At 34.7% G+C, this 25204-nt stretch overlaps 1 protein-coding gene across 1 annotated transcript in view; it reads left to right on the forward strand.

Moving 5' to 3' along the window:
- LOC141836199 (MACPF domain-containing protein At4g24290-like) overlaps nt 1–25204 on the forward strand; it is a 57626-nt gene that overhangs the window by 10370 nt on the left and 22052 nt on the right. The window contains exons 3-6 of the mRNA XM_074723634.1: nt 7815–8053; nt 8439–8640; nt 20560–20628; nt 20723–20909. Coding sequence (XP_074579735.1) covers nt 7815–8053; nt 8439–8640; nt 20560–20628; nt 20723–20909 — 697 coding nt within the window. The remainder of the gene's footprint in view (nt 1–7814; nt 8054–8438; nt 8641–20559; nt 20629–20722; nt 20910–25204) is intronic.

The following is a 25204-nucleotide window of genomic DNA, read 5'->3' on the forward strand; positions in this document are numbered from 1 at the left end:
AACTTTCTTCATGGTCTTTCTATTTCTCACATCTTGTGCTTGAGTGTGTTCAACTTAATAAAAATAGTTTCTTTTGCTCCATTTTTGATTCCCTCCTTTGTGCTTGTAAACAATTTGCATACGGACTTCTTTCACTCCCTCTCTATGCTTTCGCCATTGGGAACCTACTTGATTTCAAGTTGGACCCTTGGTGGTTGAGTGAAGCAATGCCAAGAAATCTTATTTACTAAAATATTCCTATAGCAGAAAATCAATGTTCAGTCTCAAATACTTGACTAACAAATTGTTATTATTGTTGTATCCTCGATTATTGTTTCTTGTCCAAGAAAGAAACCCTTTAGACCATCTATTATATTGACACTTGTTATGTGACCTTGATTTCCTTGTATCCTCTTGTGGATCATTGTTCATTTACTTAATCAAGGTGAAAATGAACCATAAAGCCAACCATGTGTGAATTTGATGTTGGGCTTTGATACTGTGAAGTATGATATGAATGATACAAATATAATGTCTTTGAGTACCCATCGTACCACGTGGTTGGTGCACTAGGCTGATTGAGACTCTTAGGATTTGGCTCTTGTGTTGCTCTGCTAGTTCAGGCTCTACATCTGGTCGTGTGTGGCATATATGTGATTCGTACAAATGGAGCACATGTGCATATTAACCTTTGTTGGACCGGGCCATCCCATCAAAGAAAAGAGAAGTGGCTCAATCTTGTATTTGATGGTTTGTGTGGCAACAACTTCGCTTCGTAGACAAGTTTTGTAGCCATTGCAAAGACTTAGCAAGAATGGTTAGGAGAAGTACTCGGATGCAATTTGCTAAGCTGGGGCAGATTGTCCCCTTCTCATGGAAACTTTAGAAAGAAAGAATTGTGCTATTGGTTGACCATTTCTTACTTTGAATCAATTCTCATTTTGAATGAGGTGAATCAAGAATGAAATGCAGAAATATGGGAAGGGGAGTGCTTTTTATTTAATTTACAGTAAGGGATGCTTACCCTACTTAAGTACCCTTAAACTTTTGTGGCGCCTAGAAGATTGAAGATGAGCTCCAAGGGACACTCTCATTATCCCCACCTTCTTTGCATCTAAAACAGTAGAACATATAAATTTATTCATATGGAGCTTAACAATATGCATGGTAAAAAGTAGGACAAAAATGTGTGCAAAATCATTCTGAAAAAACATCATTCAGTATTCGTGATGCAACACCAAATTGAATAATCAAATCTCATAGAACGTCAAAATAAAATTGATAAAGCAAACAAGGATAACTATCTCACATAGAGAAAGATGATCTCACATAGAGAATCAAAGGGAAATGCATTAATTGAAAAAGTGTTCTCATAGATGAGATCATAACCTCTTTTATAAATTGACAATAATACTCATTCTTCATAAAATAATGACCCAGTGTATCCTAATAAAATCCTAACTGATTTTTGATAAAAATTAAAAGAGCATCCCTAATTATCCATATGGCTAAAAGAGCATTCTTCTTTCAAAAATTATTAAAACAATGCCCCAGCCATAATTTGATGCTCAAAATACCAAGCTGGTGTAGATTCGGTCAAAATTATTCCAAGGTGGATCGGTAAGATGTTGTGTTTACTAGAGAGTAAGGAGATTTGTGTTGTTGAGGTTATTTCTTCGGTCGAGGATGAAGATGAAATTTGAGATATTATATATATTTATTTCTATTTTTTTTAGGTTTTTAATTAAGGTTTTTTGTTGCTGAATTTTTTTCTTCTCATTTTCCTTTTTTACTTTTGTTTCCTTTTCTTTGTTTTTCTTTTTTTTCCTGTTCTAACTAGCATATTAAAATATAACAAAATATAAAATAAATTAATTATTTAGGCAACTTTAGAATTTTTAACAATTTTAAATATCATATAAAAATTATAACCACGCTATTCTTTCCTACTAAGGAGGATTCAATGCCAGAGTACAAGGAACAATAGTTTCTAGCGATGCTTCTTTGGTAAATTCTTTGGCTGCCCCTTCTAATATGTAAGAAATCAATGTACTTTATTTCTATTTTTTGTTTTGTCTTCGTGTTATTGATTGCTCTTAGAAAACATTGGAGGTTGTTATAAGGTGAGAATTTTGTCCATGCATTTATTGAAATCATGTATGGATAAACGTTAACAAATTCAACATACAAAAAAGACAATGCTTAAATTTCTCATTGAATTAACATGTCCTAAAATTGAAATTGTGTTTAAATAACTTGAAAAGTTAATAAACAAGGATTGTAATAAACTTTTCTTGCAATATGACTAAATAAAGTAGATATGATGTAAATGGATACCTCTGAAGTATAGAAAAAATTTAAATTAATAAATGTAGTATAAAAATTAAGGCGAGTGTTTACGAGATACTTTATATTAATCATCACTTAATAAAATCTTATTCCTAGTATCTATAGATGTAACACTCACATGTAAGGTAGAACTATCCAGAGGGTCTAAGATCGTCATTCAAAGGGCGCTAAGATCGCTAGTGAAGATAAGACAAGGGGTGGTGTGATCTAGAAGATGTTGTTGGCTCGTATATGGCCTTTAGAGGCAGTAAATAGTGGAATAAAAAAATTGAATCGAAATATAGAGTATGAAACTTAGCACGAAGAATCCTGCATGGTCAAAAAAAGATCAAACATCTCGTATGCATACAGGGTAAGACAAAGATGAAATAACATCAATGTTTGCAAGATCTACTTCTATGCCTTCCTTAGAGACTATATGACTTAGTACTATCCTCTGCTTAACCATGACATTTCTCAAAACTCAATGCGAGGTCAGTCTCTACACAATTATGCAAAACTCGAGATAGACTGTCTAAACATACATCAAATGAGGAGTCATAAACAGTAAAGTCATTCATGAATACTTCCATGCAATGCTCTAAAAGATTGAAAAAATACTTACCATACATCGTTGAAACGTATCCGGAGCGTTACACACACCAAAAGACATCCTTCGATATGCAAAGGTTCTGAAAGGGCATGTGAATGTCATCTTCTCCTAGTCCTCTAGAGCGATGTAGATCTGAAAGTATCCCATGTATCTATCCAAGAAGCATAGTGAGATTTGCTTGCTAATCTCTTCAACATCTAATTAATAAATGGTAGCGGAAAATAATCCTTTTCAGTGACTCGGTTAAGCTTCATGTAATCAATGCACACCCTTCAACTATTCTGAATCTGAGTGGGGATCAACTCGTTGTCCTTGTTTGCAACCACGATCACTCTTGATTTCTTTGGCACCATTTGAATTGGACTCACCCACTTATTATCTGAGATCGGGTAAATGATACCAACCTGCAACAACTTCATGACCTCCTTTTTCACCACTTTCAATGGTAGAGGATTGAGTCTCCTTTGTGGCTGCCTTATTGGTTCACATAATCTTCCAAGAAGACCCTATGCATGCAAATGGAGGGATTGATACTGGGTGTGTTTGCAATCATCCACTTGATAGCTCTCTGATATCGCCTCAGAATATCCAACAATCTCTTCTCTTGATCAGGTTCGAGGTTCTGGGCAATAATGACTAGAAGTTCCTTATCCTCTTCCAAGTATGCATAGTACAAGTGCTCAGGAAGAATTTTTAGCTCCAACTGTGGTGGTTGTAAAACTGAGAGAAGCAATTTTTCATGATCTGCTTCCACTATACAAATTCGTGTACACTCAGATACCATCCATGCATTAATGTGATCAGTTAAGGATTCGCCATTATCATCATCCAGCTCAGAATCATCCTTAGAAAAATCAAACACTGTGGCGAAATTTGATAATAAGTCATCAAGAGTCTTACAATCCAACTCCTCTGATACATTGATGCTAAGCAAAGAGTGATCCTCCACAGGATATTTCATCGCCTCAAGTATACTAAATTGCACCGCCGTATTTCGAATTCCATCAAAAGGGTCCCTGCATGAACATCTATCTTTGTTCTGACTGTCTTAAGGAAAGGTCTCCCAAGAATAAGTGGAGTCTGACTTGAGGAAGAATCCCCCTCAATGTCTAGAATATAGAAATCTACAAGATTCTTTCACCTTGACCAAAACATCTTGAATAACCCCTGTAAGTCATGCAAAACTCCTGTTAGTTAATTGAATAACTACTCTTGTCGTTTGCAAAGGACCAATACTAAGTGATTGGAACACAGATCTAGGCATCATATTGATAGAAACTTCCAAGTCTAACATGACATCCTCAAACATGCTATCTCCAATAACGCAAGGAATAGTGAAAACTCTTGGATCATTGCACTTCTACAACGTCGTCTGAATGGGTGCAGATACATTTTATCGATGCTAACCAACTCATTCCCCTTTAGCTTCCTTTTTGCATACAAAGATCTTTCAGGAACTTGACATATTTTGGAATATGCTTAATGATTTTCAACAAGGGTATGCTCACCTCCACTTTACTGAAAACATCCACCAACTCCTGAACTTCCTTAGCCTTCTTTATGTTAGAATTCATCCCAGGTTGCACTGGCATCTATGGAAAAGGCAATGGAACTGATGTCTCTGCTCTAAGCTGTGGGTGTATCTCTGAGTCCTGATATGCACAACCTGAGTCATGAACTAGAACTGAAACTGGAGGTACAAGGTCCATAATAAATCTACCACTTCAAAGTATAATTGCATTGACAATCCCCTTAGGGTTCGGAATAGTCTGAGACGGTAACTGATTTTACCCTTGTGACTGTAACTGATTGAGAGTAGATGCTATCTGACTCATCTACCTCGCTAAGCTTTGAATAGTTGCATCATTTCTCTGTTGATACTGCAGCATCTACTCCTTAAGTTCTTGCACTGAAGTATTTGATTGGCTAGGGCCGGGAGTTGAATTAGGTTGTTGGATTGCTAGGGTCTATGTGGAATTGTATTGTTCTGGAATTCCAACGACCTCTGAAATGCTGGTGGTGGTTGATATGCCTGATGTAATGCATTCTCATACCTCAAATTTGGATTATCTCTCGACCCTGAGTTGTAGGTTGTCGATATGGGATCGTACCTACTCTGTTGCAGCTGATAATGCTGGGTCTAATTGAGTACACATTAGTCATTGCCACTTGATATGCAGAAGGAAATCCATCGTCTTGTTGCACGGAAGGGCAAGCGTCAGTAGGATGTGATGGACTAGCATAGACCTCACAAGTCCGTAATGCCTGAACTGACTATGTAGTAGGTTGCTGAGACTGACTAAGTGTCATCTGTCTGAGAAGAGATGTTATCTCATCCAATATGGTCTCCATTCTGGGCTGCTCAGGACTTGATGCCTAAATCTCATGGACGCCTTTGGTAGCTATTGTTCTAGTTTCAACTGCTGATAATTCACAGCCATAATCTTACTAAGTTCCCTGGCTTGAGTAGATGTCTTGTTGACTAGGGTCCCTCCACTAGCGGCATCAACCGTACTCCTATTCATGGGAAGTAATTATTTATAGAAGTATTGAATTAGTAGCTAATCACTAATCTGGTGCTCGGGACAACTAGCACAAAGCTTCTTGAAACCCTCCCAATACTCATGTAGAGTCTCTCATGTCAACTGCTACACCCCATAGACACTCTTCTTGATTACTGTGGTCTTGGATGCAAGAAAGAATTTCTCCAAGAAGGATCTCATATCATTCCAGCATGTGATAGTACCCGGTGGTAAATAATAGAACCAATCCTTTGCCACATCTACAGTGAGCATGGAAATGCTCTGAGTTTAATGTCCTCCTTTGATATACCCTGTGACTTCATTGTTAAGCATACGATATGAAATTCTTACAAGTGCCTGTTTGGATCTTCGCCAGCTAGACTATGAAATTTCGAAATTAAATAGATGATCCCAAATCTTAGTTCAAAATTCATCTCCAACTCGGGATACTGAATGCAAAGAGGCTGATATGCCTCATCTGGTGTTGCAAGTTCTCTGAGGGTTCTGTTGTTGTTGTGTGCCATATCGCTCACCAAATCTGAAGATCTATAGGTAGAACTACTGGGCAAGCCCCTCTGCGCTCTCTGTAGAGTGTAGAATGTCCTCTTAATCTCAGGATCAAACTCAAACAATTCTTCCTCACAAGCTTTGGTCATGCATTGCACACTAGAGAACATGATCAAAAGGCATAATGAAAAATGCAAAAATTGAATAATCTAGAAATCACAAATCACCACTGAGTTCCCCGATAACGGTGTCAAAATTAATGCCCCTTGTGTGGCGTACCACGAGTGACAATTAATTTTATCAAACCAACTCTACACTAATGTAGTATAGAGAATGACCTGGATCGTCTCCAAGGATCATCATGATGAACTTGTTTATTACTGGATAAGGTTGGTTTGATTTGAGGGTTTTGCTTTACACTGAAATGAATCACTGAAACTAAACAAAATAAGAAACACAGAATATTCACCATAGGATTATTCACACAACCTAAACTATCTCTGCAATGCAATTCATGAGATCCAAAGGAAAACAAGCAATTAAACTAAATCCTAACTACTGCACTAAAGGAACAAAAAAGGCTAGTTCAAGATATGGTGACAGGAAGAATTCAAACAATAACTTCAATTACTGAATACCCATGGAATTGTTCAACACATCACATGGAAGAGAATTAACAACAGAAATGCTCACAGAACAAGCTAGGACAACCCCAAGCTCAAATTGAATCGAGATCAGAGGAGATAATCTGGCGGTGATGGCGATCGGTGAAGGTCTAGTACAGTTGAAATTGACGGCGGATTGAGCGAGAGGGAGGCGTTATAAGATCTATTGAAGGCGTAGGGAAATCCTTACGTCTTCTGCCAATGAGAGGATCAAAAACACATAGAAAAGCCAATGAGAGGATCAAAAACACATAGAAAAGCCTAAATCTCACATCAAAATTGCTGGTTATTAGCAACACAGTGCACGAATCTCCTGCCAATGCGAGGTCTCGGGGAAGGGTTGGACCGCATTGGGTCTATTATACAATTTTACTCTACGTTGCAAGAGGTTATTTTCATTACTTGAACGCGTGATCATAAGGTCACACGACAGTAACTTTGCCGTTGCGCCAAGACTCCTCTTCATAGTGATAAAATCTCAAACAACTAAAAGAACCACATCAAGAAAATCAAATATAAGTTGATTAGCAACAATTAGTAATTGAATAAATTTGACATTGCCTTCCATTTCTCATTTGTTTGCAACTTGAGAAAAATCAGTTTTGAAATCTTTTTGAGGCCTAGGACTTCTTATGGAAAGCTGGGCAAGTTTGCAGAAATCACAAGTTGATAGAATATTATAAACAATTTGATAGGGTAAACAAGAATATCAAATCTTCAAAAAGTGAATATTACAGATTTTGAAGGAAATGGTTGACGGTATGTGATTCTTATGAGAGATAACTAATATGGTTGATTGAAGGATGGAGATTATGTCTATGGGAATGTATAAAATAAATTCATGCTAAAATGTTGGTCTACATGTTTCATTCTTTATGTTTATATGAGTTGACACCAATCCAGTACCTTTGAGATTATTATTTCTTTGAGATTATTACCGAAATCAAGATGTGGAACCTTGATCTGACTGAGGATTGATATTGTTTATACAAGTTGACACCAATCCAGTACCATTTGGGATTAGTACCAAAACCAAGATGTGGAACCTTGATCTCCTTGAGGATATTTTTGCACCTCTTACTGTTTGTATCCAGTTTTCAGCTCATATGAAAAACATTCTGGTTGTGTTAGCTGAAGATGCATTTTTATTAACTTTAACTTTCTTTTGTTATCTCTTACTTTTCTGTTGAACTTCTGCAGATGTCTGAGCAATTCAACCAGGAACTATCATTATCTGGTAAAATTCCATCTGGTCTCTTCAACAATATGTTTGACTTTACTGGTTGTTGGCAGAAAGATGCAGCAAATACAAAAACATTAGCATTTGATGGATGGTTTATTACCCTATATGCTTTTGCATTATCAAAATCTCAGATCGTACTTCTTGATCATGTTAAGCATGAAGTTCCATCAACATGGGACCCTGCTGCTTTGGCAAGGTTAGACATGTTCGGTTGCATATAAATATGGAAAGGAAAAATAATCTCTATTTCTCTTTTAGATACAATTTTCAGGTACATGTTATTTTGAAACAAATCTAGCTACTAATTATTCTATTAGATCACCCTCCAGTAGTTATGTACTTAAAATTAACGTATCAACATCCCTTCATGAGTATTGTTAGTTTTTGTTGTGAAATAACTCATGTTATCTGGACATAACTTAGAATTTTCTCCTGGGTCATAGTTCCAATTTCAAGGCAAGTATTGATTTTAATATTTCAATCCACTGAGTTGCCAACATCAAGTGAAAATAGCAGAAAGCTTGAACTTGATTTCCATTATCTTTCTTAGGAGATATGACATCCTTTTTCTTTTCTTGAAGGTTTATTGAAAGATTTGGCACTCATATTATAATTGGTGTTAAGATGGGAGGAAAGGATGTAATCTATATTCGACAACAACATTCATCCAATCTTCAACATTTTGAAGTTCAAAAGAGGTTGAAAGATTTGGCAGATATGAGATTTCAAGAGACTTCAAGAGAATATGACATGGCTTCTAAAGAAACCTATGGGAAAGATAAGGTGTCCATCTCACTTCTTGATATACTCTTTTTATGTTCCAATTATTGAAAACGCATAACTAAGGTTGGACAACTATTTTAACTTAAGTACTATCGTTTGATAATTCAAGGCAATCCTTTATAGAGAAATATGAATTTATTTGTCATCTTGATCAAGTACATCTCTTTTAGATTTATCATGATGCAATAAGATTCAGTTGCTTCTGATTAGACATCAATGTTGCAGTGGGTAACAATGAAAAACATACATTTTAGTAAGCTTCATGAACTTTTAGAATTAAGAATTGCACTTTATTCATTGCTTTTTTACTATGTAGAAAATTAATCTCTAGGTCCCGGATCTTACATTGATTGTAAATTTGTAACTAGAATTGGAAATAATTATATAAAGTTTACATCCTTTTAAACAAATCTTAATACAATACCAAACTCTTCCTCTTAGATTGTTATCAAAATTAGTGTACTAAGATTCAACCATAATAAATTTAACCTTTAAAGATATATGAGCATAAATGAAATACTTAACAAACTTAAACAAAATACAAATTAACCTTGGAGCCATGCACCATAATGTTGCACTAGCTACGAAGAGTGTCTCTGAAAGTAAGCCAATTTCTTCTCCTCCAGTTTGCATGATTGTTAATGAATCTTCATTTGATCAACACTCATATGTCCAAAGAAATAAATCACAAAATTTTGGGAAGTATATGAGAGAGAGGAAGGATTTAAAAAAAAAACAATCAAAATTTCCTTTCCACCATGATATCAAATGAAGATAATACCATTGAGATAAATAGGACCAAAAGTTAATGTTGGTGATTCATCAAATTGAATGTTAACTTCTCAATCTTAACTTCAATTAAGGCTTTGAATCATTCAATGCCGTGGATAATTCATGAATGTGGGAACCTCATCCAACATTAAATCTTATTTCTATATTTATATTTAATTTTAATTAAAATATTGGTAAACAATCAAAATTTCCTTTCCACCATGATATCAAATGAAGATAATACCATTGAGATAAATAGGACCAAAAGTTAATGTTGGTGATTCATCAAATTGAATGTTAACTTCTCAATCTTAACTTCAATTAAGGCTTTGGATCATTCAATGCCATGGATAATTCATGAATGTGGGAAACTCATCCAATGTTAAATCTTATTTCTATATTTATATTTAATTTTAATTAAAATATTGGTAACAGTCTAAGATGGAGATCAAGTCCTTAGATGCTCTAAAGTATTGTTGTTCCAATTATAACCACCAGACATGGTAGATGTTTCTGAGTTTAGCCAGTTTGCTGCCCAACAAAAGCAGATAGATGTCAGCTTGTTTGTTGTAAGTTAATTCACTGATCGCAATAAAAGAGAATTAAGAAACATAAGAAAACATTTGGCTATAAGGATCATGCTTAGTTTTGTTTTCTGCTGTTGATGTCAAAAATAACTTGATCAGCTGATGGGATCTTCTGCACTAGAAATGTAGGAAGTCTTGTTTTTTTGGGCTGGAAGCAAAACAATGTCCACCTAGGGTGGTCATCCTTGTGCTAACCATTGGATGAACATTTTGGATGGCTGCTGCAGTTGTGCCACATTGGGTACTCAAGGAATTTTCAAGTTGCAACCAAGAGCATCTAGATGACAGGTCAAATGCTTAGATTGACTAGATATTGTCACATGAAATCTTAGAGTTGTCAATGGAGGGCTCTGATATAAATTTGACGTGCTGGAAGCATGGGATCGAGTCCATGGTTTTCTAAAGGAGGATTCTTTTGCTGATTCTATGCCACTAAACATGGTTGATACTTCAAAGTTTGATAACTTTTCTTCCCACATAGATGTGAAATTGTTTGTGTTTAAGCATAGTTGGCCAAATTGGTCCCATATCACTCTAGTTGATTCGGTGTTAGTAATGGTTGATATGATTTTCCTAGAAAGCAAAACTTTATTAAGATTGAGGAAAAATTTTGTAAAAACAAGAGATGTAAAAGAAACTAACTAGAAATGTGTTAGATTATGTTAGAAAATTGAGAATAAAAATAGATGATCATTGAAGTTTGGTTAAATTGAGAATGAAATGGATGAAATCGAGCTAAAAATTGAGAAAATTAAGATGGCTTTGTAAAACTTGATTGATCTAACCTTCCCTTTAATAGAACTTGCATGGGAAGGGGAGAGAGTCTTCATCACCTTAAATTGCTTAGCTTTGCAAGAAGGGACCTCTTACGGATTCAAAACACCATCATGATGAAAAAGGGGAAAATGGTGGTTCAAATGCATTGACAATATAAGGAACTTTCAAATCGGGATCTCCTTTGCAATGCGCTCAGTGGATTCTAGCAACTCCTTATTGGACTTTAATGATGAACGTGCTACTACCTTGCGAGGAATCTCGATGCAAGTACTATTGATGAATTATCTTCGGAAATGGAGTTCCATGTCTCTAGGAACCCTGGGGTTAAATAGGAAGGAGCCTACAAGTCAAGGCACCTCACACTTATTGGGAAAAGGCAAGAGAAGAAGAAGTTGTCATCCTTAAACACCAAAAAAATTCACTATGATGGAGGATGATGATGAAGAGACTTGCATGGCAAGAAGAAAAATTAAGAATAAATTGAATTTGAGCGAGAACCATTTGCAAAAGTACCAAAGGAAGAAAAGGAAAAGAGGAGAAAGGAAAAGATTTATCTAATACTATAATTGCCAAAAGGAGGGGCAATGTGAGGAACCAATGCCCCAAGCTAAAGAAAGAAAAAGTGACACCACTTGAAAAACCAAGAGGAAGTCCTCGAAGGCCACTTAAAGAAGTGACACCACTCGAAAAGGCGAAGTAGATGTCCTTAAAGGCCACTTGAGACGGTTCCTCCTCTTCATCATTCGAAGAAGAAGTGGTAGTTAAGCATAGGGCAAGCTAGGCTTTAATGGCAATTGACAATGGAGTGTCTTCATCCTCATTCAAAGAATAGAAGAAGAGGCCAAGTCTGGAGGAGCAAAAGGATATAGCTTGGATGACTCGGTGATTGAGGTAAATTCCTCTTTTGAAAATGAATTAGTAGAATTTATTAATTCTTTGAATTTTAATAAGTAGATAAATGTGAAAGGAAGAACAAGAGGTTGAAAAAGGAAATTTCAATTGTTGATGATAAGCTTAGTTCCATTAATCATGCAATGAATGATTAAAGAATTAGAAGTAGAAGATGAAACTATAAGGAATCAAGTTGATACCTTGAAGTTAGTTTGGAAAAGTTTACTATATATGTATAACTCCTTGAACATGATCATAGGGAGCTAACATGTGAACTTCAGTAAAAATGGTTTAGGGTAAAAGGCAACAAAGAGAGCAAAGGTTTATTGGTGCTTTGTTGCTAAGGGACAATCCAAGACTAAGACAATTAATAAGGAATGGGTACCAAAGGAATATTTTGGGGAACTATTGGTCCCAACTTATATTAGGTGCCTAAGTCCCTAATCATTTATTGGAGTGTCCTATAGAATATAATGATGGATTTCACTCAAAATCTATGTAAAATAGTTTTCTTAATACATGGTGGGGTAGTATTAAGTAAAATGTTACATGATCACATAACAATTACGAATACCTCTTTTTACATCTCACACAAACTTAGGATGAACTTGATTTTTGTATTAAAGAAATTAGATATTAAGTGAGATGTATGGGATGATACCAATAGTTCATAATGTTTGAGGCATCTTGATGAACCATAGAGGTATCTCAATAGTAATCATTAGCAAACTATTGGAAAGTCAATGTATTAGTTAATGTACAGTTGTCTTAAATATCATAGTTGGAAATTTCATTTTTGAAAATACTATTTTGATAACCGTGGTTTACTACTGTTTTATACTTGGATTTCGAAACAAGGTTCTAAGAGTTGATACATAATTAAAGCTTTTGTTGCATTTTCATGTGTATCAAAATTTAAAAATGTATTTTCATAAAAAAATATTTTCCATCATAGATACACATTAATAAACTTCTTTGCAAAATTTCATAATTTTCAAAGGTTTATAGATTTTTTAATGAATTTTGGATTTTAGTATTGTTGTGTAATCACAGTGTTAGATAAACAATTGATTGGGGCTTAGATTTAGTTGACTGTGCTGGTGTATAAAGTTTCAGCAATAAACATTTAGTTGAATTTAATCAAGTGTATCATTTGTATTCCATTTAGATCGAGCTTTGGGCTAGGAATACCACTTAATGATCAAATTATGAGTTTTTGGGCTATTAGTGCAATCTTTTTGATGCATGGCCAAAGGGGAGAAGAATGAATAGTTTAAGTTAGATTTTTGAAAATTCATTCTCCTCTAGTATTTTGCAAAATTCCTATCCTCTAGTATTAGTAAAATTCCAATCTCAAGGAGGAGTTTAGGTGTAAGGGAAACCTCAGTTAGGTCCCTAAATTTCATTTGTTTTGTCTAACTTAAATATATTGTTAAATATTAAAAGGAGAGATTGTCAGTGCAATCGGATCCTAAGTGATTGGGATCAACCATAGGTTTTGATGGTTTGTACAAATAGTTTACGTTAGGATCATTTTTGTATTTGATATATGTATGAAGTTGTATAGGACTTAGATTGAGATACACATGGAAACTTGCATGACCAAGGGAGTTAATGATACATCTATTTTTGCGAGAAATCTTGATGTTATCAAATTTACTCCTTTTCTTGTAATTACATGTGTATTTTTTATTGGAATTATTTGTTTATTTTTGTTTATCATTTGCATCACATTAGATAGATTTATAAATTGTTACTTAAGTTGATTATTCAAGTCATGCTATCTCTAGTGTTAATATGTTGATATTAGTCTTGTATTTTGGATATCATGCATGTTTATTTTATTTTTAATAGATGTACCTTCAGTTAGAACATGGTAAATTTAAGGCATAACATCATAAATGGATAGGTCTCTTGTGGATGGAGATTATATAGCATCTTTTTTATTCGAATGAGGCTTTTAGCCAATTAGGATGATATCTGACCATGTAATAGTGTATATTGGTCTACTCACCTTGATTGTGCATTGGCTTGCCGACGAGTATGATGTCTTGAATGTAGTATGCTTGGGCTATCTTTGGTAGTTATGCACATGTTGAACTGCAAGCACCACTCTCTACCGCGCAATGAGATTGCAAGGGTTTGTGCTCATTCAATGTGTCTGAACATGTTCATTGATTGGTATACATTAATGTGGAATTGTTTCTTGTAGTTAGTAGTTATTTATTTTGTAGATCATTGCACGGTATATTTATTTATTAATTCCCTTATATTCATTGTATTGCTTAACCTACTTTATTTTCCCTATTCACTTGCCACTCTAAGACCATAAGTGGAAGCTAATTTATGTCTAGGTAGATAGGATATGCCTTTTCATAGGGGTGGCTCTGAGAACAGTTCCCAGCATTTTACAAAGATTTTTAGGCTTTATGTTTTCTGCTATTTTTTATTTCCTACCTTAGCACTAATAATTCTTTTTTATATTCTAGTTGTGCATGTTATTGTTTATTTCTCACAAGTTATATCTAATAATGACAGTTGGATTTTCTTGTAGTTCTTTTAATGATTTGTTTAATTTTTCAAAGTGATAGGTTTTAGAAATAATCTATTAAAAACCTTTATAAGTTTTTTCTTTTTAGAATGGTTTGTTGACTTATTAAGTGTTGGGGAAAATTGTTGCACAGCAATTGTTGATGTCATATCAAGTCTATGGCTTAGAAGATCACTTAGGGCATGATAACATTAATAGTCCCTAATCTTTTGTGCAAAGAGATTTTAACCACACAACACCACACTCAAAGGGCATGATATTTATGGTCCTACCATATATTCGATAAATATATAAACTAAAAATTAAATGCTTATGATAAGATTCAACTCTTTAACTTGTATTAATTTCTATTAAAGTTGCCTTGTGATTGTGGTAAACAACTATTAAAATTGCCTTATGATTGTGTCAAATATGTTGTTTCCCATTGCAATGGTTGTTCTCCCCAATGTAGTTCATATTATTATAATAGAACATAATGTAATCATATAGTAATAGATTATAATTATTTGTTATAAGTATCAACATATAAATGTTAAGCTAGAAGGCTCCATGCCTATTAGTTTCATGTAGACAAGTGCGGTTGGTACATTTTGTAACAACTCGAGCTTTCAAGATAGGTGATTGGCTAATCAATTCTAACAACATTAGAGCAATATGTTTACAGTTTAAATTCTACTTGTCCAAATGAATAAAGTAGGCTTATACCTCTATGTCATGATGGGCATGAGGGGGTTTGTTGAGATCAAGGAATGAAATTTCGAGCCATTTCATCCGATACGGGCGAAAATTTCATTCCGCTCGCCGATCGAAACCGCCATTGTCAAGACTTCTGTGTCGACGCACCCCCGAGGCCCCGTTGGGGTTTCGCGACTTGTCTAGAGGGATCCTCACCACCGCGCGACGCATCCTGAGGCGTCGTCGGGCTTGCGCGACGCCTTCGGCATCGAGCATTTGCGATGATGCGATCGCGCAGAAGAACAACAAACTTAGATTAATTCAATTAATAATTTCAATCAACTCTCAACTAGTATGATTGAGATAATTTAAATAAGCTTAATTAAAGCCTAATAAAATTACCCCATTATATATATATATATATATATATATATATATATACAAGGTTTAAAATATCGAGCCGTGCCGGAGTTTCGGTCCCGGACCGGAACGATACAGTTTCGGTACCGTATCGTACCGTGCCGGTATAGTTTTGGTATTTTTAAAATATAAAATATATTAATTAAAATAAAAAATTTAATCTAAATTTTTAAAAAAAAAAATAAATTTTTTTGATAATTTTATAGGTTTTAATAAAGCCTATTTAAATTATCCCAAATTATAATTTTGAACTATAGCTAGGAATTAATTATTTAAATCCGATTAAACCTAAAGTTTTAAAAAGAAAAAAAAAACAAAATCGCGCGCGGACGCGCGATCGCTGTCCGCGGCCCGCACAGAGCGTCACTGGGCCCCGGCGGCGTCGCCGGCCCCGGGCGGCGCCTCCGGCGGCGTCGCCGGCCCCGGGTGGCGCCTCCGGCGGCGTCGCCGGCCTCGGGCGGGGCCTCCGGCGGCGTCGTCGAGGCCGGGCGATGCTTCCGGACGAGTTCCCGGTGGATTTCCTGTGCCGGCGCTGTGCCGGTGCCGGTGCCGTGGCGGAACGAAAAATTTCGTGCGTATCGTCCGATACGGCACGAGATTTTAATCCTTGTATATATATATATATATTTTAAAAAATAGCTAATATATTTTATATTTAAAAAATATCGAAACTATATTGGCACAACACAATACGATACCGAAATAGTATTATTCCGGTTTGAAACCGAAACCTCGACACGGGTCAAGATTTTAAACCTTGGTTGACACTAGGAGATTCCAGCCTATTAGTCCCACATGAACAAGTGTAGTGGTCCATTAAATAAATTGGTCCTTTCCTAACAATATAAACAATGTATGGTAGATATAATATATATATAGTATCTATAAACAATCTAGGTTTGGGGATTAGTTATTAGTCAATCTTTAAAAGTATAAACAATATATATTATATTATATGCATATTAATATATACTTTTTTTTAATGCAAGTCTTTTTTTGATATTATATAGCAAATATAATATTATAAAATATTAAGGTAAACTAATATATTATTTAGGAATTTAGTGAATATATTTATATCATTTTTTAAATTCAAATGCACCATCATAATTAGTCATAACTAAGTGAACAAGCATTATTTTTCAATCTCCAATAACATTATTTTTGTTTTGATATACAAAAATTTCGAATTCTTAGATTTCTTTAGATAGAAAAATACTTTGTTTCTCATTTTGTTTATTGCATTGATGTGAAAAATAGAGGAAAATTATGAACTAATCATGCTCTTGTTTGCTTCACTCTTCTTCATCTTAGAGATCTTTTGAGACATTGCTTCGTTCTCTTTTTCAAATAAACTATCACGACTAGGGATAGAAGTCCACTTACCATGAGGTAACCCAGATCTATAGCAACAATAAATAACTCAAGATGAGCAAGAGATGTTCAATGAAAAATATACATATGTATATTTCTTCTTTTGAAAGGGTGTACGACGAGCATATAAAATTACTTATCAAATGTACACAAAAAAAAATACAAGTAAAACAAAAACCCATACCCAACACGTTGAGAATCTCTAAGCAACCATAGATATTGGTTGAACCCAACTAAGACTTAGGAATCAACTTCTATTGCAAAAGTTGAGGACAAGAAAAACGAGAAGCAAACACAATTTGTTAGGGGGGTAATAGGAAATATGTGCATGAATTTTAAGAGGTTAAAAATCCAGATAGGGCATTACAACACTACAATTCTAAGTTGGCATTTCTATTTTAATATAAAATGAACTCTTATTCTTATCCCACTTAATTATCACCCTATATTCTTTATAAGTTAATTCATTTAATTCTCACTATTTATTATCACATTTTAATATTTTATCTTTTAATCATTATAAATAATACGTGGATCATTAGAGCTAGAGCTAGGCCCTTGTAGTATACATAATGTTATCTAACATTATATGACATATGGACTCAAGCCCTCATCCGTGATATACAACATATAGCATCTTTGCGCAAATAAATTGTTGATCATTACCACGTCTCTATGAGCCATCAAGAATTCTAATAAAGTGCTACTCAAAAGTTTTTTACTTTTTACTATTGTTTTCACTTTAAATTTTTATACAATATTCATTCTTCCTTGGGTTTATATCTTATTGGCAACTTTTAATAATGATTATGCTATATTAGCATCAAAGATATGTGCAAGTATTAACATACAAATCAACTAGGATTGAGAAGTAACTAGAGTATCAATTTTCATTTTTTGAAAACAAACCCTGCCCGTGTGAATCCCCACATGATCACATGTATATAATAAGAATGAATATCATTTCCAATAGTCTAGTTCTTTTAGAACCTGTTTACTAATTTTGTTTTATTTTAATTTTCTTCTTTAAAATAGCTATAATGACATAAATAATAAATAATGTTTGTATATATTTAATTCATGCACAACAAATTTATGTGAATCCAAAGATAGATTTACACACACCAAATATACACTAGGAAAGGGTTTAAACTAAATATGATAATTCCACAAAATCTAAGAATTAATTGTCCAATTACTCTAATACAACCAAGTTAAAGAAGCTAACTCTCTCCACTAACAAACAATTATTAATTTGTCATCCTAATTCAAGAACACTAACATAAATACTAGAACAAATCTAAAACATAAATATAATATGGCCAAGCTTTTACCTCATAATTTTTTCCTCTATAATTTGTCATCCTAATTCAAAAACACTAACATAAATACTAGAACAAATCTAATATAAAAACATACTATGACCAAGCTTTCACCTCGGAATTTTTTCCTCAATCAATGGAACAAAGTAGTTTTTTTTATAATATAAAATAAATGGGCGAATTAAACTTAAATATCAAGTAATTACTAGTACTAAATAGGTGACTATTTCCTAATACCAATAAGGAAATTACCTACCAAATTCTTACCTTCAAGCTGATCATGATCATTGGCTCTCTAATTTCAAAGGGTCAATCTCAACAAATCATGAATGAAGCAATGGTACAAGAGATGAATTAGATAGATGATTTGCTGAGGATAGTTTATTACCTTCCAAACAACAACAACAACAACAACAACCAAGCCTTATCCCACTAAGTGGGGTCGGCTATATGGATCCTTCTACGCCATTGAGCTCTATCTCCTATTATATCATCATCTAAATTTAAATAAATTTTATCTTGTTTTATTGTTGCTAACCAAGTCTTTTTTGGTCTACCACGTCCTCGTTTAATGTGCGTATTTGTCATATTTTCACACCGCCTAACTGGAGCATTTGTCGGTCGTCTAAGTACATGTCCGTACCACCTTAAACGTGTCTCACGAAGTTTTTCCTCAATAGATGCAACTCCCACTTTCTCTCTAATGCTCTCATTTCTTATTCTGTCAATCTTCGTATGTCCACACATCCATCTTAACATCCTCATCTCCGCAACTCTCATCTTTTGCTCATGTGCTCGAGTCATAGCCCAACATTCAGCGCCATATAACATGGCAGGTCTAACTGCCGTTTTATAAAACTTTCCTTTAAGTTTTAGAGGCACTTTACGATCACATAAAACACCTGATGCCCTCCTCCACTTCAACCATCCTGTTTGTATTCTATGTAAGACATCTCTCTCTATCCCTCCATCAGCTTGTAAAAATGATCCTAAATATTTAAAACTCTCAGTTCCAGACAACTCATCATCTCCTAGTTTAATACTTGTCTCATTACGTTCAATATTGCTAAATTTAAATTTCATATATTCTGTCTTTACTCTACTAAGCCTAAAACCTTTCTCTTCTAGTGTTTCTCGCCAAGATTCTAATTTAGCATTTACTCCCTCACGTGTCTCATCTACCAATACAATATCATCTGCAAATAACATACACCACGGTACGGTATCTTGAATGTGTCCAGTAAGTTCATCTAGGATTAGTGTAAAAAGATAAGGACTTAGAGCTGACCCTTGATGCAACCCTATTTTTATTGGAAATGCTTCAGTCAATCCGCCTGAAGTCTTCACTCTAGTTGTTACTTCCTCATACATATCCTTAATTAGGTCAATATATACTACACTAACACCTCTCTTTTCTAGAATTCTCCATATAATTTTCCTTGGAACTCTATCATAAGCTTTTTCTAAATCAACAAATACCATATGTAGATCTTGCTTTTGCTCCCGATACTTTTCAATTAGTTGCCTGAGAAGATGTATAGCTTCTGTTGTCGACCTACCAGGCATAAACCCAAATTGATTTTCAGTGACCATAGTCTCTTTCCTTAATCGTTTTTCTATTACTTTTTCCCAAAGTTTCATAGTATGACTCATTAATTTAATGCCCCTATAATTTGCACAATTTTGTACGTCTCCCTTATTCTTATATAAGGGAATTAAAGTACTTACTCTCCGACTCCGGCATTTTCTTTGATTTCAATATCATGTTAAATAATTTTGTAAGCCATTCAAACCTTGTTTCCCTTTGTTGTTCAGCCCTAGTTAATTCATGGTCTAAAATTGTTTTAAAAAAATTAAGATGTGAAAATTTAAATGGGTCAAAATTCGATATCTAACATGAACATTTTCTATTTTTCTTAGAGTAGGGGAATTCACCCTCAAGCAATGTAAGAACAAAATGAGGATAAAGACATGTGGATATGGCCTTTAGGACATCAGCAAAAAGAGATGTCTTTTTTGCTTTTACTTATTCTTGTTGATCCTAGGACTCTGCAACCAAATATTCCTCCTACATTGGCTTAACATTTTTGTTATTGCTTTTCTGATTCTCATCAATCTTAGTACTCTGCCTTTTGAGTCTCTTCCTTGCTTTGTTTGATATCACTTCTGCTCTTGTTTGTCTACTTTCTTTCGTTTGTCTTTTTTTCACTTCTTTCCCTTAGGTGTTGCTTCTACACTTCCATTTTTGACCTGCCTGTGCAAATACTAATACATCACCATATCAAACATTAAACTTTTTTTTTAGACTACTTTCTGCTCATTCATGTAAAACTATGCTCCATTTCTTCATTTTTGAAACTTGTCTTGTACCAATTATTGGATTTATGGTCTTTGCACTTAGATACCAAGATTGAGCAATATATTGTAGTATCAAGTATTGGATTTATGGGTCCTATCTCTTTCTAGTATTATTGATTTTGCTTTGATACCCATTGATATAGTGCTTATAAGATTAACATTGCATGTACTATCATTTTAATGCCTGGTGCAGTTTGAAATGAGAGAGCAACCACCTAGTTTTTTGAATATCGGTCCATCAAGTTCTACCTGCACAAAAGAGGTATGACAAATTGTGTTAGCCCTTTGTGACATATTTCTAAAATACTTTAGTTATATTTCTTGGGTCATCTGTTAGATTTTGTTTTAAATTTTAGGACATTGTAATAATCCCAAAAAGAAGAGGTGGAAAAGATACTCGGGATTTATCTCATATTAAGTGGTTGAACACTGTTCATTCTGAACCTGATGTTATTTCAATGTCCTTTCTGCCAATTACTTCTCTTTTGAATGGGGTTCCTGGAAGTGGTTTCCTAAACCATGCCATCAATCTGTACCTTCGATGTAAGTTTTTTTCCCTACTGTACTCTATCAGATATTTATTTCCGAAATAAACTTATGGGTGGATGAGCCATTGCTTTTGTCTGAACATGTTTTAATTATTATTCAAGCCTGTTTTCTTCTTATAAGGCAATTTAGCAGCTTGTCTCTAAGCATATAAGAGAATGTTTTTTCATTGATTGGAAATTGATTTGGCATTGCTCCAATTTTATGTTTCTGGCTTACAAGATTCATTTTATGAGCACTTATGGAAATGTCACAATTGAAATTCCAACACATTAACAGATATGTAGCTCTTTCTTCTTTTGACATTTGCAAAGTCACCTTGCCGAACCCTAATAGTTTATCCATAATGTTTATAACACTTACCTAAAATACTTGTTGGGAATTAATATGATTTCTTAACTTAACTCTTAGATGGAGGCTCAACTATTGAAACTCGTTGAAACAACACTAGTGGCCCAAAACTACACATTTAGAGGTCATGATCTTATAGTGTATTAAGATAGGACTAAATTGAGTTCTAATTGGGAAATTAAAAATTATAGGCTGAAATGGAAGGTTCCTCACTATTTGATGCAGCACCAGAGATTCAACTAAGAGAGAACACTTATAAAGAGATATCAAAACCTTTTAAAAACCGTAATTGATAAAACTATGGAGTTGTATTTCTTTTTTAGACCTAATAATAGCTAGACTCGATGCTACATAGACTAAGTTTACTAAGAAAAAGATAATTTTTATTAAAAAGCAATTAAATCAAGACTTGACAATGATCCAGTTTCTTTTATTTGAGCACTTTATTTTAAATTTATCCATTATTGCATGCACAACTATCAGATATTTTTTAACACTAATGCTTGTATGCCTTTCTACGATTTGCTTAGCATTATAAAGGAGCATGAGTTCTCAGTTTATATCCATACAATTTTACACTTATGCCTATCCTCCATTAGGAGCTATTAATTTGATACTGTTAAGGGAAAAATGAATTACATCTGGACTTCCATATTATTAACTCTGTCCATCACATGAGCATTTGAATTGAATCTTGATGGCCTATGTTAAATATAAGAGGATGGGCTACCACTTATCTCACAAACCTAAGCTTTTAGAGAAGACCCCAATCCCTAAAAGCTCTTGTTTTTAATGTATATTTCTCCTTAAGTTACAACTGACGTGGATATGGAAGAAATTTAGATATTGAAAGTTGTTTGATTTATGAAAAACAAAGAGTCAAGCTTTAGCATTTGCTTATGAATAGAGCTGCAAACCAACATATCATGAGCCATCTTTAGTGGATATGGATGTAGAAGTCTCAGAGGTAGGTGGTTTTTTTTAAAATCATTCTAATTGGAAATGTAGTTAAAAAATTTAGGATTTGTTTTGAAGTGATGTTGATGATATATGAGTGTTTTCTATGTTCTAGAAATTAATGTAGGCTGCTTAGACAGTAAGGGACTGGATCACATATTTTTAGACAGCAAATGATTTTAGATTTAATATTCAGGCTGCCTATACCATATGCAAGATGCATATGAGCAAATACTAGTTTTAGATGCGGGATTAACTACGAAGGCAGTTTGCTGGGCCAGACAGTGCTGGTCGGAAACTTACAGATTGGTATTCTGCTGATGCACGAGCTGCTGCTAACGTTTACAAGTTCTTTTGACCCAAGGGGACAGTCAAAGCTTGGGCCCAGGTCGTGTGGAAGCCTTACCTAATGCCCAAGCACATGTTTGCATTGTGGTTGCTTGCACAGGGCCGTCTGAGGACTAAAGGCCGCATTCCGTATGCGCTGTGCAAAACCTGTCTAATGTGTCAAGCTACAGATGAGACTTGTGATCATGTTTTCTTCGAGTGTCCAATCAGCAAAGATCTGTGGTGGAAGGTGAAGGCGTGGTTAGGTATGTGACAAGAGATGAACACCTCAAGAAGTATGCTCCTCACCTTCCAAAGATCATTTCGGGGTAATGGATGAGTTGTGAAAGCTTGTTTTCTAGCCATGTCATGTATGAATTTTCTTTTGTGGCAAACTAGAAATCAATGTCAATTTGAGGGTGATGTGCCAAAGGTTGATAGCATGTTCCTTAAGATTCAAATACATGTATATTGCCTCATAGGCGATTAATATGTACACCTTTTGACTTATAATATTATTTACATTCCTCCAAAAAAATAGGAGTTTTAGATGGTTTAATTGAAACAATGTTGGTTAACCCAAGGATTTAAGTAGTGTATCACTTTTGTTGACATGGGCATTTCGCGACCAATGGCACAATGCCAATAGGAGTGAATTATTGATGCAACACCATAATTAAATCCTAAAATAATACAAAAACTTAAGACGAAATTAATGAAACAAAAGGAGATAACTATCTCACACATTAAAAATAGAACCTCCAACAAAGATTGGACATGGAATATTTATTAAACAATGCTTAATTCTTACATAAAAACTTAACACCAAACAAAAAAATATCAAATTTTCAATACTTAAAATAGAAATAATATAATTATCAAAATAAACTACAATTCAAAATTCAAAAAATAAATTAACTTCTTATATTATTCTTCTCCATCGAGTAGAATTCAATAACATGCAAAATATAAGCAAGTTTTAAAATTTTGAATTGTGCTGAAGTTTTGGTTTACGACTAAAATGATACGGTTTCGATATCATATCGTACTATGTTAATACGATTTTGTTATATTTTTAAATATAAATATATTAATTAAAAAATATTTTTATTAATATTTGATTGTTATAAATGTTTACTATTGATATTTGAGATGTTAAATGTTAGGTTCAAGTTTTGATATAAACTCATAAAATATTTGATGCTTGTTGCGTAAAAGTCAATTTAGGATTAATAGAAGTCACCAAATAGACATGGTAGGATAAGTAGCTTTAAATTGAGTTTAATTTGGATTTACTTTTATCAATTTAAAATTAAATCAAATTTATATATAGAATAATTTAATTCATCTATGGTAGTATATTTTATAAGTGTAGGATCGAAGAGAGCGCTAGATGGGGTGAATAGCGCTATCTTGTAGCGTTTTCTCGGTTTTTGTAAATTCGTCTAGTACGTTCATTCGTTCATGAATTAGACTAAACAAAGATCAAGTCGCAACGGAAATAACAAGAATCACGAACACAAGAAGGCACAAGCTTTTTTACTTGGTTCACAGCCATAGGCTGCTACTCCAAGGCTCACGATCTTTGATCATTTATACTTGGGCAATCCATCTTTGATCATTTACGTTTGGACAATCCACTAATTAACTCATTCCTTACGGAGAGGAGTTGTAACGATTTACAAAATAAGAAATGTGATAAAACTTTATTGTACTTAAATTGAATGTACAAAATAAATCGTTATCCAATAACCGGAGAATGAGATGAAGACTTGCGGTGCAGAACTCCGGCGTTACGACGGCTTCCAGGGTGATTGTTCGCGCAGACTGCCATCGGCTTGCTATGGAATGAATTGAATTGATGTCCTAAGGCATTCTTTCGAAGGTCTTTTATAAGGCTTTTCGGGCACCTGGAATCCCTTTCCAAGCGCTTCCACGACGTCCGCTGATCCGTCTTCGACGCTGTTGACTCGGCACTTCTCCAGTCGCCTGATATTCTCTTTCCAGGCGCTCGTGTGCTGACGTGAGAGGTTCTCGGATGAACTTTGACCGCCGCTCGACGTTTATCCGAACCCAGGCTTGTTTAAAAGCGCTTAGTTGCTGGCTGATAGCTGAGGTGTCCCGACCACTGGGACAACACTACCTCACCGCTTCGTTGGCCTGGTTTCGCTGACGTCCAGTCGCCTGGATTCACAATCCGGGCGCCTGGACTGTCGGTCGCCTAGATTCCGGATAGAGTCTCCCGGAATCAACGTTCTCGCCTCTCCAATCTTGTATTACAAGTTAGTGCAAAAACCAAAGTTGCAGAAAAGGAATAACAGTTTTCGAACTGTTAAGTGGTCTTAATTTCAGATTTTCTATGAAATTCTGGGTTAGACCAATGCCTATTGTTTCACTTCGGAAGCGCGTCCTTACCCACTCCGTTCGGGAGAATTTACTTGATTTGCCAGATTTGTTGGACTTCTCGCTTAGCCTTGATTTTCGGCTCCTAGGATTTGCTGCTAGGCCTACTGGTCCACCTGACCGCCTAGACTTCCATCACGCATTCGGTTCTGCTGACCTGCCTAGATTTCTGCCATGCATTTGGTCTTCCTGACCTGCCTGGACTTGCACCTGGTGCACTTGATCTTGCTAAGACTTCTGCTTGATATTCCAAA

This window comes from Curcuma longa, chromosome 10, assembly GCF_044706935.1.
Source record: "Curcuma longa cultivar G26 ecotype Majalengka, Jawa Barat chromosome 10, ITB_CL_G26_1.1, whole genome shotgun sequence".
In the NCBI taxonomy this organism is placed as follows: Eukaryota; Viridiplantae; Streptophyta; class Magnoliopsida; order Zingiberales; family Zingiberaceae; genus Curcuma; species Curcuma longa.